Source organism: Podarcis erhardii (genome assembly GCF_964252035.2).
Source record: "Podarcis erhardii genome assembly, chromosome: 7".
Taxonomy (NCBI): Eukaryota; Metazoa; Chordata; class Lepidosauria; order Squamata; family Lacertidae; genus Podarcis; species Podarcis erhardii.
The window spans coordinates 30,849,907-30,863,440 of NC_138511.1; the positions used below are offsets into that span (position 1 = coordinate 30,849,907).

The 13,534-nt window shown below is 43.1% G+C and overlaps 2 protein-coding genes across 4 annotated transcripts in view; one reads left to right on the plus strand and one right to left on the minus strand.

The window, feature by feature from the left end:
- Positions 1-206: 206 nt before the first annotated feature.
- On the minus strand, positions 207-7,506 carry FAAP24 (FA core complex associated protein 24). Of its 3 annotated transcripts, XR_014158763.1 has the most exons (6): positions 6,706-7,335; positions 5,220-5,355; positions 4,772-4,911; positions 3,908-4,060; positions 2,007-2,324; positions 207-1,312 (listed from the first exon to the last, which is right to left on the minus strand). XR_014158763.1 is itself a non-coding variant. In XM_081871374.1 (5 exons), the coding sequence occupies exons 1-5, from the start codon at positions 6,715-6,717 to the stop codon at positions 2,076-2,078; spliced, it is 690 nt and encodes a 229-aa protein (XP_081727500.1). In that variant the 5' UTR covers positions 6,718-7,335; the 3' UTR covers positions 1,579-2,075. The 3 variants fall into 3 exon arrangements, 2 of the variants coding, with proteins under 2 accessions (XP_081727500.1, XP_081727501.1); XM_081871374.1 differs by lacking the exon at positions 207-1,312 and having other exon boundaries at positions 1,579-2,324; XM_081871375.1 differs by lacking the exons at positions 207-1,312; positions 6,706-7,335 and adding an exon at positions 7,349-7,506 and having other exon boundaries at positions 1,584-2,324.
- Positions 7,507-7,673: 167 nt separating this feature from the next.
- Positions 7,674-13,534, plus strand: part of CEP89 (centrosomal protein 89) — a 53,896-nt gene continuing 48,035 nt past the window's right edge. Inside the window, exons 1-4 of the mRNA XM_081871532.1 lie at positions 7,674-7,858; positions 10,546-10,652; positions 12,326-12,487; positions 12,975-13,173. Of these exons, the coding sequence (XP_081727658.1) occupies positions 7,820-7,858; positions 10,546-10,652; positions 12,326-12,487; positions 12,975-13,173 (507 nt within the window). The 5' untranslated portion in view covers positions 7,674-7,819. The remainder of the gene's footprint in view (positions 7,859-10,545; positions 10,653-12,325; positions 12,488-12,974; positions 13,174-13,534) is intronic.

Sequence of the window (13,534 nt, forward strand, 5' to 3'; positions counted from 1 at the left end):
CAGAGGGGAAGGGAGAGTGTAATAGGAGGGGAGACCATGAACAAGAATAGTCACATGTATTGAGGTGTATTGGTCTTCGTCCAAATCTCAACTTGGGGGGCATTCAGAGGGGAAGGGAGAGTGTAATAGGAGGGGAGACCATGAACAAGAATAGTCACATGTATTGAGGTGTATTGGTCTTCGTCCAAATCTCAACTTGGGGGGCATTCAGAGGGGAAGGGAGACCATGAACAAGTATAGTCACATGTATTGAGGTGAAACTAAAGGTGTTAGTAAAACAGCAAAAAAGTAAGCAATTTTAGTGAGATTTTCAAATTAACCAAAAGACCCTCAAAAGTGATGAAAAGCAATACTGAATCAGTTAACTTGTCAGAGGAGAGAGTTAGAATGTGTCGGCAGCCTATAGACTAAGAGTTTGTCCAATTTGTGTCCCTGTGATGAAGACATGGAAGCCCCCAACCCCAAAGTATCTGCTCCAGAGGGTTGGGGGACCTTCTGGAACAGAACTGGAGGCCACACAGGAAGAATAACTGAAAACTGCACCCTTCCCCCATTTAGCTACCAGATGCCTTCCACCAACAAAGGACCACTAATTGGAAAACACAATTAATTAGCAAAACAACTTTTTTTTTTTTGCTTGTCTAGAATTGAGTGCTTGTAATGGCAAATACTGTGCAAGGGACAGGAACCAAATTAGTGGATTCATCCATAGCCAAAATGCAGGAACATCCACAGGGGATGTCTTTAAAACGGGACTGCAGGCAGTAAAATAGTCAAGAGAGATGCATCACTTTCCATTTGTCCTCCCAGGCGTCCACTTCTCTGAAGAGAACCGAACAGCAGGCTGGGAGCCTTGCCCAGAAGGGCCTGGTTATAACCTTTGAGTTTCACGAAAGCATGACTCTACCGAAAGGCATACAGAACGCCACCGGCAGGTGAGGAAGTCTGAGTCAGGCACCCTTTTTAACTCTGACACTCCTACGTGTTTCAGGTTGGCAGCATCCCAGGTGCCTGGCAGAAAAGTGATCTTCAGGTTGCGCCAAGACAGCCAGTTTCCAAGCATGTCACCTGAAACAAGATGATTTACGCAAAAGCAACCTGGCAGCCAATCAGGTCAGGTGCGGATGAAAGCTGATGCAACAGCAATAAATAAGGCTTCGCAGACTTGCGATCAACTCGGGGGCAGGAAGGGTTGGTTTCATAGCACCACTTGCAAGAATATATTTCCCCAGGCAATTGTGACAGCAGGAGCCTTGATCTGATGAGTCATTTGAGGCAACCACAGCAATGGTTCTTCTTAAGTTGCTTGTCCCTATTGGAGAAAATGGCAGCTCAACTCCTGGCTTCATGTTTGCAAAAGTCAGGCCAGGCACCACTTCACCCTCCAGAGGCTTGGACCCCCAGTAGTTCCCCCCCCCCCCCGTCATTCCAAAATAAACAAAACCAAAGCTTCTTGCAAAAAGGGTGTGTGAATGGCAGCCAATAATAATTGAGAACTCACTACTTAAGCATTTGTGAGCAGCGTGCTTCTCCGTCTAATCCTAACCCTAACGTTCAGGGTATTTCATCGTATACTAGAAGAGTTTTATATTAAATGGGTGCTTCGACTTGTCCAAGGAAAAGTAGCTAAGATCCAAATAGCTGCTCCAGGTGGGCACTCAGTGGGATTTTTGTAATCTCATTTGCTCTTTTGACCTGCAAACTGCTTTTACGAATCCCCCACAATTTCAGGGGAAGCTTGTTATGGGAAATGGAAACTGATGTTTGAAAAATGATATAAAGCCTTCTTAGGCACATGGGTCCAGCTGCAGTTCTTAGGATCCTGGCTGTGCTACTTATGTGTCACAGATATAAGGCTTACATCAGGTAACTTCAGATAAAAGTCGACAATCGTTTGCCATGGCGGTAACAAGCAAGGCCACTACCCAAATCCAAAATGTGCTTGTTACGCTGTTCAGGACAAGCATGCAGGCTACATGGAGGTTTTTACTATGTTTATAACCCACCTTTGTCCTTTGAGCAAAGAGCTTGAGGTGGCGTACATGGTTCACTTCCACCTTCCCAACCAGGTGAGGTTACTTTGCCTGTGCAAAAAACGCATGGATTTGTTGGGCTAGAGCGTGTCCAACTACTTGCTCAAGCTCCTGGACGGATGCGTTGCAAAGCTGGTGGAGGTTTTGAAACCGTTCCAGGAGAAGCAAAGCTTTTGTTTTCCCAACTCCCGGAATCTGCTGAACCGTTTGGAATACAGAAGCCTCTAAGAGCTGGGGACATTTCTTAGCCAAAAAGGGGTTGCTGGCTTGATCTTTAGTTTGCTCCTGCACCTGGAACAGACAACAAGGAGAGGCTGAGCGTCCTCTAGTGGCTTTTAGTGTTAATCATTTCATTCAGTTATATGTTTCCCCCCTCTCTCTAGGAGCAGTGTTGATCCTGCCTCCAGAAAAGGAGTTAACCCTTTTTCTGTATGCTCTGCTCCTCTGCTGACTAAGAAAATGAATAAAATTAAAAAATCACCAGTATTGTAAACACACCACAGAGCCTCAATAGAAACAGATACACAATATTAAAGGTGGCATAAAATCATAGAATTGGAAGGGACTCCAAGGGTCTATTCGAACTCCTTGCAATGCAGGAATCTCAACTACCGTATTTTTCGTCCCATAGGACGCACGTAGTTTTTTGAGGGGGAAATAAAGGAAATTCCCCCCTTTATTTCCTCCCCAAAACCAGGTCGGGGAATCCAAACCAGGTCGAGGAACAGCGGGATGGCGGCGCTGCACCTCCCCGCTGTCCCCCTTGCTGATAGCTTCCTGAAGCTTGGAGAGCGAGAGGGGTTGGTGCGCACCGACCCCTCTCGCTCTCCAAGCTTCAGCGAAAGCCTGCATTCGCTCCATAGGACGCACACAGATTTCCCCTTCATTTTTGGAGGGGAAAAAGTGTGTCCTATAGGGCGAAAAATACGGTAGATCATACATAACAAATTACCATTGAACCTCTGCATAAAAACCTCTTCCACAACCTCTCGTGTGAGTCCGTTCCACTGTTGAATAGCTCTTAATGTTGGAAAGTTATTCCTGGTGTTTAATCAGAACCTCCTTTATTATAACTTAAATTCATTGGTTTGGGTCCTAGCCTCTAGAGCTGGAGAAAACAAGCTTGCTCCATCCTCCATGTGAAAGCCCTTTAAGTATTTGTAGATCTTTACCAGGCTAAACATATCCAACTCCCTCAACTGTTCCTCATAAGACTTGGTTTTCAGACCCTTTATCATTTTGGTTGCCTTCCTCTGCACACATTCCAGCTTGTCAATATCCTTCTCCAGTTGTGGTGCCCAGAACTGGACACAGTACTCCAGGTGTGGCCTGACCAAGGCAGAATAGAGTGGTACTATTACTTCTACTATACTTCTCTTGATGCAGCCTTTTTGCTGCTGCATCACATTGTTGACTCATGTTAAGCCTGTGGTCTACTAAGACTTCAAGATCCTTTTCACATGCACTACTGGCAAGTCATGGTTCCCCTGTCTTATGTTTGTACAGCTGGTTCTTCTTGTCTAAGTGCAGAATCTTACATTTGTCCCTATTGAAATTCATTACCAGCTTCTCTCTAAGGACTTTGTCAAAAGTCTGATTGAAATTAAGATACACTATGTCCACAGCTTTCCCCCAATTCACCAAGCTCTATCAAAAGAAGAAATGAGATTCATCTGGCATGACTTGTTTTCAAGGAACCCATGTTGGACTTAGTAATCACAGCATCCTTTTCTAAGTTCTCACAGTCCAATTGTTTAATTATCTGTTCCCTCTTCATTTCATTCCCCATTTGCTACCCATGTCCAATGTAATATGCCTGACATGTGCACAATTCCACTCATTTGGCAGTATAAACAGCTCTTGAAGGGACTTACCAGCTGGATAATAAGCTGTGCTGCTTCTTCTTGGCTTGCCACTGGAAGTAACGTCATTCCAAGTTCCAGGACAACAAATTTTTGCACTGCTGGAAAATACTGACCGCTTATCTGGGTTTTTTCAACTATAACAATTCCTTGGAGATTGCAAGCCTTAGACAGTAAAGAAGAATTAGATGGAACAAAGCTATTAGTGGTAGCAAAAGTGACATGGAAATGTGCTTTGATCTGAATGTTCAGTTTCTAATCAAACCTCTGCTTCTGTTCATGTTCATCTTTGCTCAGTAGGGATGAGGAGGACCTGGCTGCTGACAAGCTTTTATTTATCAACCTAAAGGTTGAACTTATTTAAAAGACGATGGCTGCCACTTCTGTTCTAGTTCTAGTTCTGCTCCTGCACCTTTAACAGCAGCCTGATACACCCAACACCGTCAATGACCACTGTGTCACACTCAGTCTCTTGTTTCTTACAGTGGCTAACCAGTTATCTCGGGTTATGAAGAAATCAAACAGATAAAGCATTTCCTGGTATGGAAATAATATGAAAAGCTTCACCTACTAATAATATGTGAATCATCCAGTTTTAAAAAGGTGAGAATAAAACTAAAACAGAAAATGAAGATAGCAAATCCAGGGGGCAGGAAGAACTGCAAGTGTTCTGAAACAAGACAGATAAAGATAAAACTACATGAAAGGGTTGTTTTCTAGCTATATTTAGCATCAGATATAGTAGCATCAGTGTGCGCTGAGTAGAAGACAGGTCTCTATCCTTGAACTGTGTTAAAATTGCCCTGACATTCTTGCTGATGGAAGTTCTATAAATGGGGAGTCAGGCGAACACCAGCTATTTCAGGCAGCACTTACGTTTCTAAAGCGAACAAGTCTTCTTTTGAAGCCATTTCCTGCAACCAGGTCTGCTTCAGAAATATAAAGGACACACGATCTGTTTGAAAGATGGAAGTCTACGACTCCCAGGCCATCTTCTAGAATTAGTTTAACTTTCCCTTGAAATAAGAGACACAAGAAGATTTTAGTAACAGGATAACTATAACAGAGCATCAAATATGAATTCGGGTGAAACCTTGTCTACCTATCCAATATTAATATTTATTTATAAAAAGTTCCATTCATTTCAATAAAACTTACTCCCACTTACATTTATGGCTACAGCCTCTCATGGCAAGTGCACTTTACAAAAGATCAAAACTGACTTTAAAAATCTGGCTTAAAATATTATATTCTAACTCCCTATCCAGATCTTGTATTTTAATTACATTTTCACAAATGTTCTGTTTACTATTGACACATTTACCTTGTATCCCCTGAGCAACCAGAGAGCCTTTCCATTTTTCATGGCCAATCACATGCCCATAAGGGACACTAACGGCACCTAGTCGGACAGGAGTGCCTTCATTTGCCATCATTGACCTCCTTCGTTTTGTAAACACCTGTCATAAAACACAAAGGAAAAATAAGGCAACAAGGTATTATTCACGAGATGCAGAAGCATTGCATATCTGCACTGGGCTATTGGGTTAATAAACAAATCACCTGTCAGAGGTTTTTATTTCTTTCTGGTATATACTCCATTTGTAAAGCCCTGAATAGCACAATTTTGGACACAAAAAATAAGGATGTGTAAACCAGGGGTCACCAACCCGAGTGCCTACAATGGCATTTATTGACACCACCAAGCAGTGGTTCCAGATGTTGTTTTCTTTTTTAAAAATCTAGCCCCCCTCCCCACAGAAAGTTACAAAGCAAAATGTGCAGGTACCTTTCTAACTGATTTTTGTGAGAATAGGAAACCTAACTGTTCCTGCCTGCTTATGAGAGAAGTCTGAGCTGCAATTGGTATGCGTGTTATTTCTCAAAAGCTCCTGCTTTTCACCTCCCTTCAACAAACTTTCTTATTTTCTAGCCAGAAATTTGTCAGGTCGAGCAGTTTTAAAATATGGAAATACAGTACAGCTATATGTAAAGCTTCACTATGATCGCGCTTTCTCCAATTTTGTATGATGCCATGCCTCCCCCCTACATGGTGGCTGTGTTGTTAGGCCGCATACCTCACGGCAGCTGTCCTGTGACTATTCTCCTCTCCCACCCCCTCTGTACCATGCTGCCATCTTTCAAAATGTGCACCCAGGTTGTACAGTAAAGGTTGGGAGCAGTGCCAAATTTACATATAAGCTAATCAATGAGGGACCAAAAAAAATTTAAAGGGAAAAAAACCTGGATGTACATTTCCAAAATATAAGATAAAAAACAAATAAAATAAAACCTAATACAGCAACAGTGTTTTGTGTTGAGTAGGCTCCTATGATGTAAATAACGGGCCCCGCCTGCTAGCTTTTTGTTATGTGCAACGGGCTTTAGATTCCTATTAGGTCCATAAATTATCCTATAGCATTTATTCAACAGGGACGCGGGTGGTGCTGTGGGTTAAACCACAGAGCCTGGGTCTTGCCGATCAGGTCAGCGGTTCGAATCCCCGTGACGGGGTGAGCTCCCGTTGCTTGGTCCCGGCTCCTGCCAACCTAGCAGTTCAAAAGCATGTCAAAGTGCAAGGAGATAAATAGGTACCGCTCTGGCAGGAAGGTAAACGGTGTTTCTGTGTGCTGCTCTGGTTCACCAGAAGCAGCATAGTCATGCTGGCCACATGACCCGGAAGCTGTACGGCGGCTTCCTCAGTCAATAAAGTGAGATGAGCGCCGCAACCCCAGAGTTGCCCACAATTGGACCTAATGGTCAGGGGTCCCTTTACCTATATATTCAACACAAAAAAACAGCGACATTACCTCCAGTAGCATAGGGCCTCATCAAACCTAAATCCAGCCCTGGTTGGGAGACCCTTGCTTTAAGGCAGGAGAGAGATCACGCCACACGCAGGGCTGAAAATACAGGCGCCCACCCAGCAACAGCCACACTTTAGGAAGAAGGCAGGAAACTGTAGCACCAGGCCATGTAGCCTGGCTTCCTTTCGGTTGCAAGGGCCAACCAGATGCCTATGCGAAGCCAGGAAGCAGGGGAGCCTCTGCTGCTGCCCTCTCCCTGCGTGTGCTTGTCCCGCTTCTGCCTCCTTTCCTAGTCCAATTTGCCCTTCCTTCCCCCTCACTGGCACCTAGTGCTCCTTAGAGGTTGCTTTCTGCAAAGGCCAGTACAGTGGTACCTCGGGTTAAGTACTTAATTCGTTCCGGAGGTTCGTTCTTAACCTGAAACTGTTCTTAATCTGAAGCACCACTTTAGCTAATGGGGCCTCCTGCTGCCGCCGTGCGATTTCTGTTCTCTTCCTGAAGCAAAGTTCTTAACCTGAAGCACTATTTCTGGGTTAGCGGAGTCTGTAACCTGAAGCGTATGTAACCTGAGGTACCACTGTATCCTGCAATAAAAGAGGGTGGGTGGAGGTTAAAGAACCCGCCTCCCCTTCCCGACAAAACCCACCCAATCCTCGCCAGCTCCGCTTCCAGAGAGAGAGAGATGAGAGAAAGAGAGACAGACGCGCCTCAACTTTGAGCAGCGCGCGCGCTCTGCGCATGACGGACACAGGGCCAACCAGCCAATCGCAACTCAAAGCTCCGCCCTCCCCCCCCCCGTCAAAACAAAAAACGAAAAGATGAGCGTGAGCGAGAGAGCGACGAGAGAAGGAGTGGGAGGGGCTTCTCCTTCAACGGCTGCCCGGTTGCTAAGGGGAAGGCGGAAGCAGTAAAGAGAGCGGCGATTGGTGGAAGCGGGAGGCCGTGGCCAATCGCCGCGCGGCTTGTTCCGGCGTGGTTGCGAGAGGGAAAGCGTCCCTGCTGCCCGGGCGGAATCGCTTCTTTCTCCCCGCTCCCAGGCGGCGGCGGCGGCGGCGGCGGCGGAGACTCTCCATCGCCGTCCTTTTCTGCGTTCGCTGCTCAACCCTCTTCCGCATACATGGCGCTTCGCTTCAGGAGCGGCCGGAGGGGCCAGTTCGTGAGTATCCGGGCCGGGGTCTGGTGGTGGTTCGGGGAAGGGGAGCCCCCCCCCAGCCCTCCCCCCCCGTGTCCTGTCAGGGGCGCCGGTTGCCATGGCGACCGAGAAGCTCTTCCACTGCCACTCTCGGCGTCCCACTGGAAAACTTGTCCGAAGGGGGAGAGATGAGGAAAGCCTTGCATACTTAGCAGTGTCCCTGTTCTGTGTCTTCAGGACACGCCAGTAACCTAAGAATCAGTGGCGTAGCGTGGGGGGTGCAGGGGGGGCCGGCCGCACCGGGCGCAACATCTGGGGGTTAGGGTTAGGGGACGCAAATCCACGGGTTAGGGGGCGCAAATCCATGGGTTAGGGGGCGCAAATTACTTGCCTTGCCCCGGGTGCTGACAACCCACGCTACGCCACTGCTAAGAATAAGTCTAGAAACAAGACATTTTGCTCTAGAAAGGGAAGTTCTCATGCGAATAGTGTAATTTTTTAAGGCATGAAGTTTCTATACGTAGAGTCATGCATATTGAAGCCACCTCGTCCGGCTTTGCCTACTATGACTGGTGGTGGTGCTTCAGGGACTCAGGCAAAGTTATTTCCCAGTCTTTGCTGCCTCAGGTTCTGCTTTAACTGGAGAGGCCCCGGGGGACTTCCTGTATGCAAAGCAATACTGCAAGTTGAATGGCTCCTTTCCCACACTGGGTGGACATCCGTATCAAGCTATTACTGTTGCTGCAGCATTTCCAGGACAATCATCCTGTTTAATTTTCTTTATCCAAGAGCAATATACAACTGAACCTTGTTGTTAACTTTACCATGCCTGAAGATGCATGTGTATAAATATAAATATGCTTCCTATGAACAGTGAAAAAAATTCAATGTTTTTATTTTTTTAAAAAATCTAAAAATATTGTTACAAAATCTTAATATTATTCATTCCTAGGGTTTAGGCCAGGGGGATTCCCCCCAGATCTATAACAATAAGCAATCCAACATAAGAAACTAGCAATACAGGTTACAAACTACAAAGTAACTGTTTGGTGGCATTAATTGCAACTTTTTGAGTATTTGACCAGTATTGCAGCAGTTGCCAGGAACTGTGGGTTTACTTTTGTTGTATGTTAGCTGGGGGAAGCAAAATGGGCAAGACCAGTATGTTCACAGTATACTATTAGGAGGACCATCGGAATTGTCCTGTTGTGTCACCATTGTAGTCCATGTTCTGATATCTTCGAGACTGCCTTAATACAATGTGCTCTACATGGGGCTACCCTTGAAAACAACTCAAACTTAAACTGTTCCAAAATGGAGTGGCCAAATTACTGGATGGGGTCCTGTTTAGAACTCGTATATACAACTCCTGTTTTAAAACAGCTGCACTGGTTGCTAGATTGTTTCCAGCCCAGTTTAAGGTTCTCATGCTAGTGTTTAAAAGCCCTAAACAACATAGGCCCCAAATATCTAAAAGACCACTAAGGTGCAGACCCTCTCAGGTATTAAGAGGGGCTCATCTTGGTAGTTCCATCACCCTCAGAGGTTCTCTTGGTAGTTCCATCACACTCAGAGGTTCAAGGTTGTGTGTAACTGAGGAGAGTGCATTATCTGTGGCAGCCCATAAGCTGTTCAGTTTTCCTCCCCACAGAGGTATGTCTGGCACCTTCATGGCACAACTTTCATGGTATACTAAAGACACAACACTTTACACAGATGTTTGACTTTTGAGATATAGCATTCTAAGACACAACCTATTAGTGACTGCAATTTATCTTAAGTTGCTTTTAATACTGTATTTTATATTGCTTCTGGTGAAGGGTGGGTAATAAATATAATACAGTAGCAATAACTATGGTTTATCTTAACATGCAAGTGAGCCCTATTCTTGTACATACTTACTCAGAAGTATTTGATGGATGTGTAAGGCTGTACAATATTGCAGTTTTATGGGAACGGGGGCAGGGAACAGAATATGCTTCTGTAAATGGCCTTTAAAAATAGAAATGCCTATAGCTCACTACCCTGCTAGTTAGAAGTGGCTGCCTCCTTTCAATAAATGAAAGCTTTGGTTGCTATCCTGAAAAACCCACAGTTAAAGCCAGCAGCTGTACTCAGCAGCATGGCTTTCAAGTGGTTAAATATTTCATATGAAACATGTCAAGTCTCTGTCTCTGTCTCTAAGGATCTAAGGAACTCTCGAGCCAGTTTTGCTCACCCCAGAAGATTTCAGGCTTGTTTTCTTTTTACAGCAGTTTCCCAAGAGGAGTTTCAAACCAGTTTGTAATATAGTATAGTAGTATTCTCTTTTAAAATGAAGTAAAAGTAGGTGCACGGAGTCCACTTTGGATTCTATGCACATACTTAAAAGTATGAAATTAATGAGACCTAATAGTGCAATTCTTTGCATATTTACTTAGCAGTTAAGTACCACTGCTTTCAAAGGAACTTTCTTCCAAGTAAATACAGGCAGGACTGCAACATTTGTTCCAAATACATGTATTTTGTACTTTCATTATTCAGTTGCCATGCTGCAATATTGAGTACTCCTGTTCTTTAGTGCTATGGCCCTGGATCCAATACATACATTAATTTGCATGTAATTGCTCTCCCCTTTTGTGTTGTTTCGAGTCATTGTGCATACTTAGTTTTGTGTTTCTCCATTGTGTTTGGTCAGTCATTGCCAACTAACTTTATTTTAAATTGTCTAGAAACATATAGCTCATGGCCTGATCCCTGCAGCTACCATAGCACCTAAAGCTGCCGTCCCCCGCACCCCTCCCCCTCGTAGTCCAAACCCTTCTCCAGAAAGGCCCAGGTAGGTCTTAATGTTTTTCATCTCTTGATTACCATTCATTGCATAGAATATATATAGATATATATTTAAAATGCATGCCTCTCTCTTGCTTGCAGCTGTAACATAAACCTAATACATTCCAATAATATGTAGGGTTGCAGCTTTGAAGTCATTAACCATTTGAACATGTTAATTATAAATTAATTTTAAATTGGTAATGAGGATGGCTAAAAAAAATCTGATGAGTGACAAAAAAGCAACGATCAGAACAGTCCAATTAGCAGCACAAATATATGGCTTTTTTTTAAACTCTCCTTCCTTTGCAAGAACTAGTTGATGTACACATTACACTGGTGTGCTTGTATTGATCACAGTGGAAATGGTTGAAGATGATTCCCTAATACTATAATAAAGACTGCAGCTTTGTTTCTATTACGTTAGAAGGGGTCAAACAACATCCCTCACACATTCAAAGAATGTGTGAGGGGACTGTGCAGATTACAGTTGGATTAAGTGATTAAAAATAATCGACTAAAAGTGCTGCTGATCAATCAGGCCATCAATGGAGATATATATTCTCTCTCACACATGAGAAATACATGTGTGCATTTGCTAAAAACATAGAAAGTTTGCTTCTTGCTTTAGAAATATTGTTTTACATGCAAATTTAATTGATAAATTGTGGGACTAAGTTAAAATTTCTTAATCACGTTGCAGCCCTATATAAAATTAAATTTAACATCAGTGTTTTCAAGAGATCACTTACAAAGATTATTATTTTTATCTGACAAATAAGAGTAATGAAATGCTTTTGTTTTTAAATTATTTTAACCCAGAAAAATGTACTAATGTAAAATACAATCCTTTAAAAACATTATTAACCTTTTGTTTTGACTTTTAAAAGAATCACTGTTTCTTCATTTTGCTTTCTGATTATTTTTTAATCTCACCTTTCTTCCTCCCTTTTTTACCTTTTCAAAATCACGCTCACAAACAGCAGCATCTTCTAGCAAATTTATACAATCAGGGCTGAAAGTAAGTCCTGTTGAGTTCAGTAAGACTTATTTCTGAGTAGGCATGTAGGAGAATCAAATGGTGGTGGAGCTTTTCTTGGACTGTAATCCTTCAGACACAAGTTTCATGCTTGAATGTTCTTCAACATAAAAAAGCAATACTTTCCTTCACAAAGAAAATTGTGAGCCAGTATTCAGATACACAGCATCCTGCCTGCTGGGTGAAGTGGTATAGTCCAGAAAAGGCTTCAGAGGTTCATTTTGTTCACATTTTGTTCTTCAAGGTAAGGAAAGAAAGAAAGAAGGGTGAGGAGATGGCCTGATCCTGTGATTTAGTGCCCCACAGATGCACGAGCATAGTTTGCTGAAAAAACTAGCTAGTATGTGCAAGGCTCCTTTCTTCCCATAGTTGATAAGAGGGAGGCACGTGATATTACCTTGAAGACTTAATTCGGTCCACATCTGATTGCAAAATAGGGCTTTACATTTTAAGCTCCTAATGATTCAAGGTATGTTACCAAAAATGGAAAGGAAAGGTGGCAGTTTGCCTACTCCACCATCTTTATTTTGCAGCTTTTGTTGCTTATACGCAATAACATTTAGGTTATTCCTGTCAGAAATGAGATAAAATGTTCTAAGCCATTGTAAACGCTTAAATATGTATTTATTTTTATTTTCCAGATCCGCTCTGGCCGCAGCTATTCTTGTGACAACCCTAACTGGACAGACCATTGCCATCCCTCAGCCACGTCAACGATCTCTTTCTGAGAGTGATGCCAGTTACTTGCAAGATCAAGAAAATTATATTGAGCCATATGCCACAGTCACTGAGCTGCGAATGCGGTAGGATATAATGCATGTATTGATGAGAACTGTTGGAAAAGTTGTAATAGAACTTTTATTTCCTCTGGTTAAAGAGTCCAAGATTTTATAGTCCACTTCAGACATAATAAGAAACATGAATGTGCCTGTGTGAGTGTTGGATTCTCACCCTCTCCTCTATCTCTCTTGCTTTCCGAGGAAGAAAATAGAAAGCATCTGTTTTCCATTTGTGATTTGTTTAAGGTATGGTTTGAGAACAAGCTAGGACCTGAAACCATAGTTTAAACAAATGAGTTTATTTACAGTTGGGACATCTTATGGAGTTGTGGGTAATTTAAAATCCAAATCAGATGCTTTTGATCTTCAGGACATGCGAAGAAGGGTATGGAAATCACACATACCCAAGGCTCATGAAATCATAGAATTGTAGAGTAGGAAGGGACCCCAAGGGTTTGGAGACTTGAGAGGGTATGTGACTCATATCCCTTAATGCATTTTCTGCCTGCAGTCACAACTGGAAGAGCAATGGTGATGACAGGAGCATTGGGCAGTCTTTGGAAGTATCAGGCAGTTGTTGTGAGGATGAGGACATGGATACATACCCTTCAGACACAGAAAAGGAACCAGATCCAAACTATCAGGTTATTGATAAAAAAATAAACATTAGCAGCGAGGCTGGCTATGCTATTCCACACAAAATTAAGCAGGTAAGCATTGGAGTGTCTGCTTCTGCCAGCTCTCTGAATACAGTTGTAAAAATAATAAATTCTTTTAATCACATTTGCAAATGTTATGTTGTTATCAGTTCCTTTATTGTTACATGTATAATTGACAGTGATGCCATTTTCCTTCGCACTGTATGCGTTTCCTGATCCCAGCTGTTTATCTTTCACTTAAAGCTAGACAGTTTCCAATTGTTGGTACCAACTTGTTGGTAATTAAAAATGGTATTGTGGCTGACGCAGCCCTTTGTATGGATGCCTGGAGCTATTCCCTCATCAAACAGTTCCCAAATGATCTTGGGAGGATAAGTGTAATTGAGTTTTTAGCAGCAGAATTTATGAGCAG

Coding starts and splice junctions, on each gene's coding strand:
- FAAP24 (XM_081871374.1), bottom strand. Junction 4,912..5,219: donor GGTTGCTCAGGGGATACAAG/GTAAATGTGTCA, acceptor TCTTATTTCAAG/GGAAAGTTAAACTAATTCTA. Junction 4,061..4,771: donor GACTTGTTCGCTTTAGAAAC/GTAAGTGCTGCC, acceptor TTACTGTCTAAG/GCTTGCAATCTCCAAGGAAT.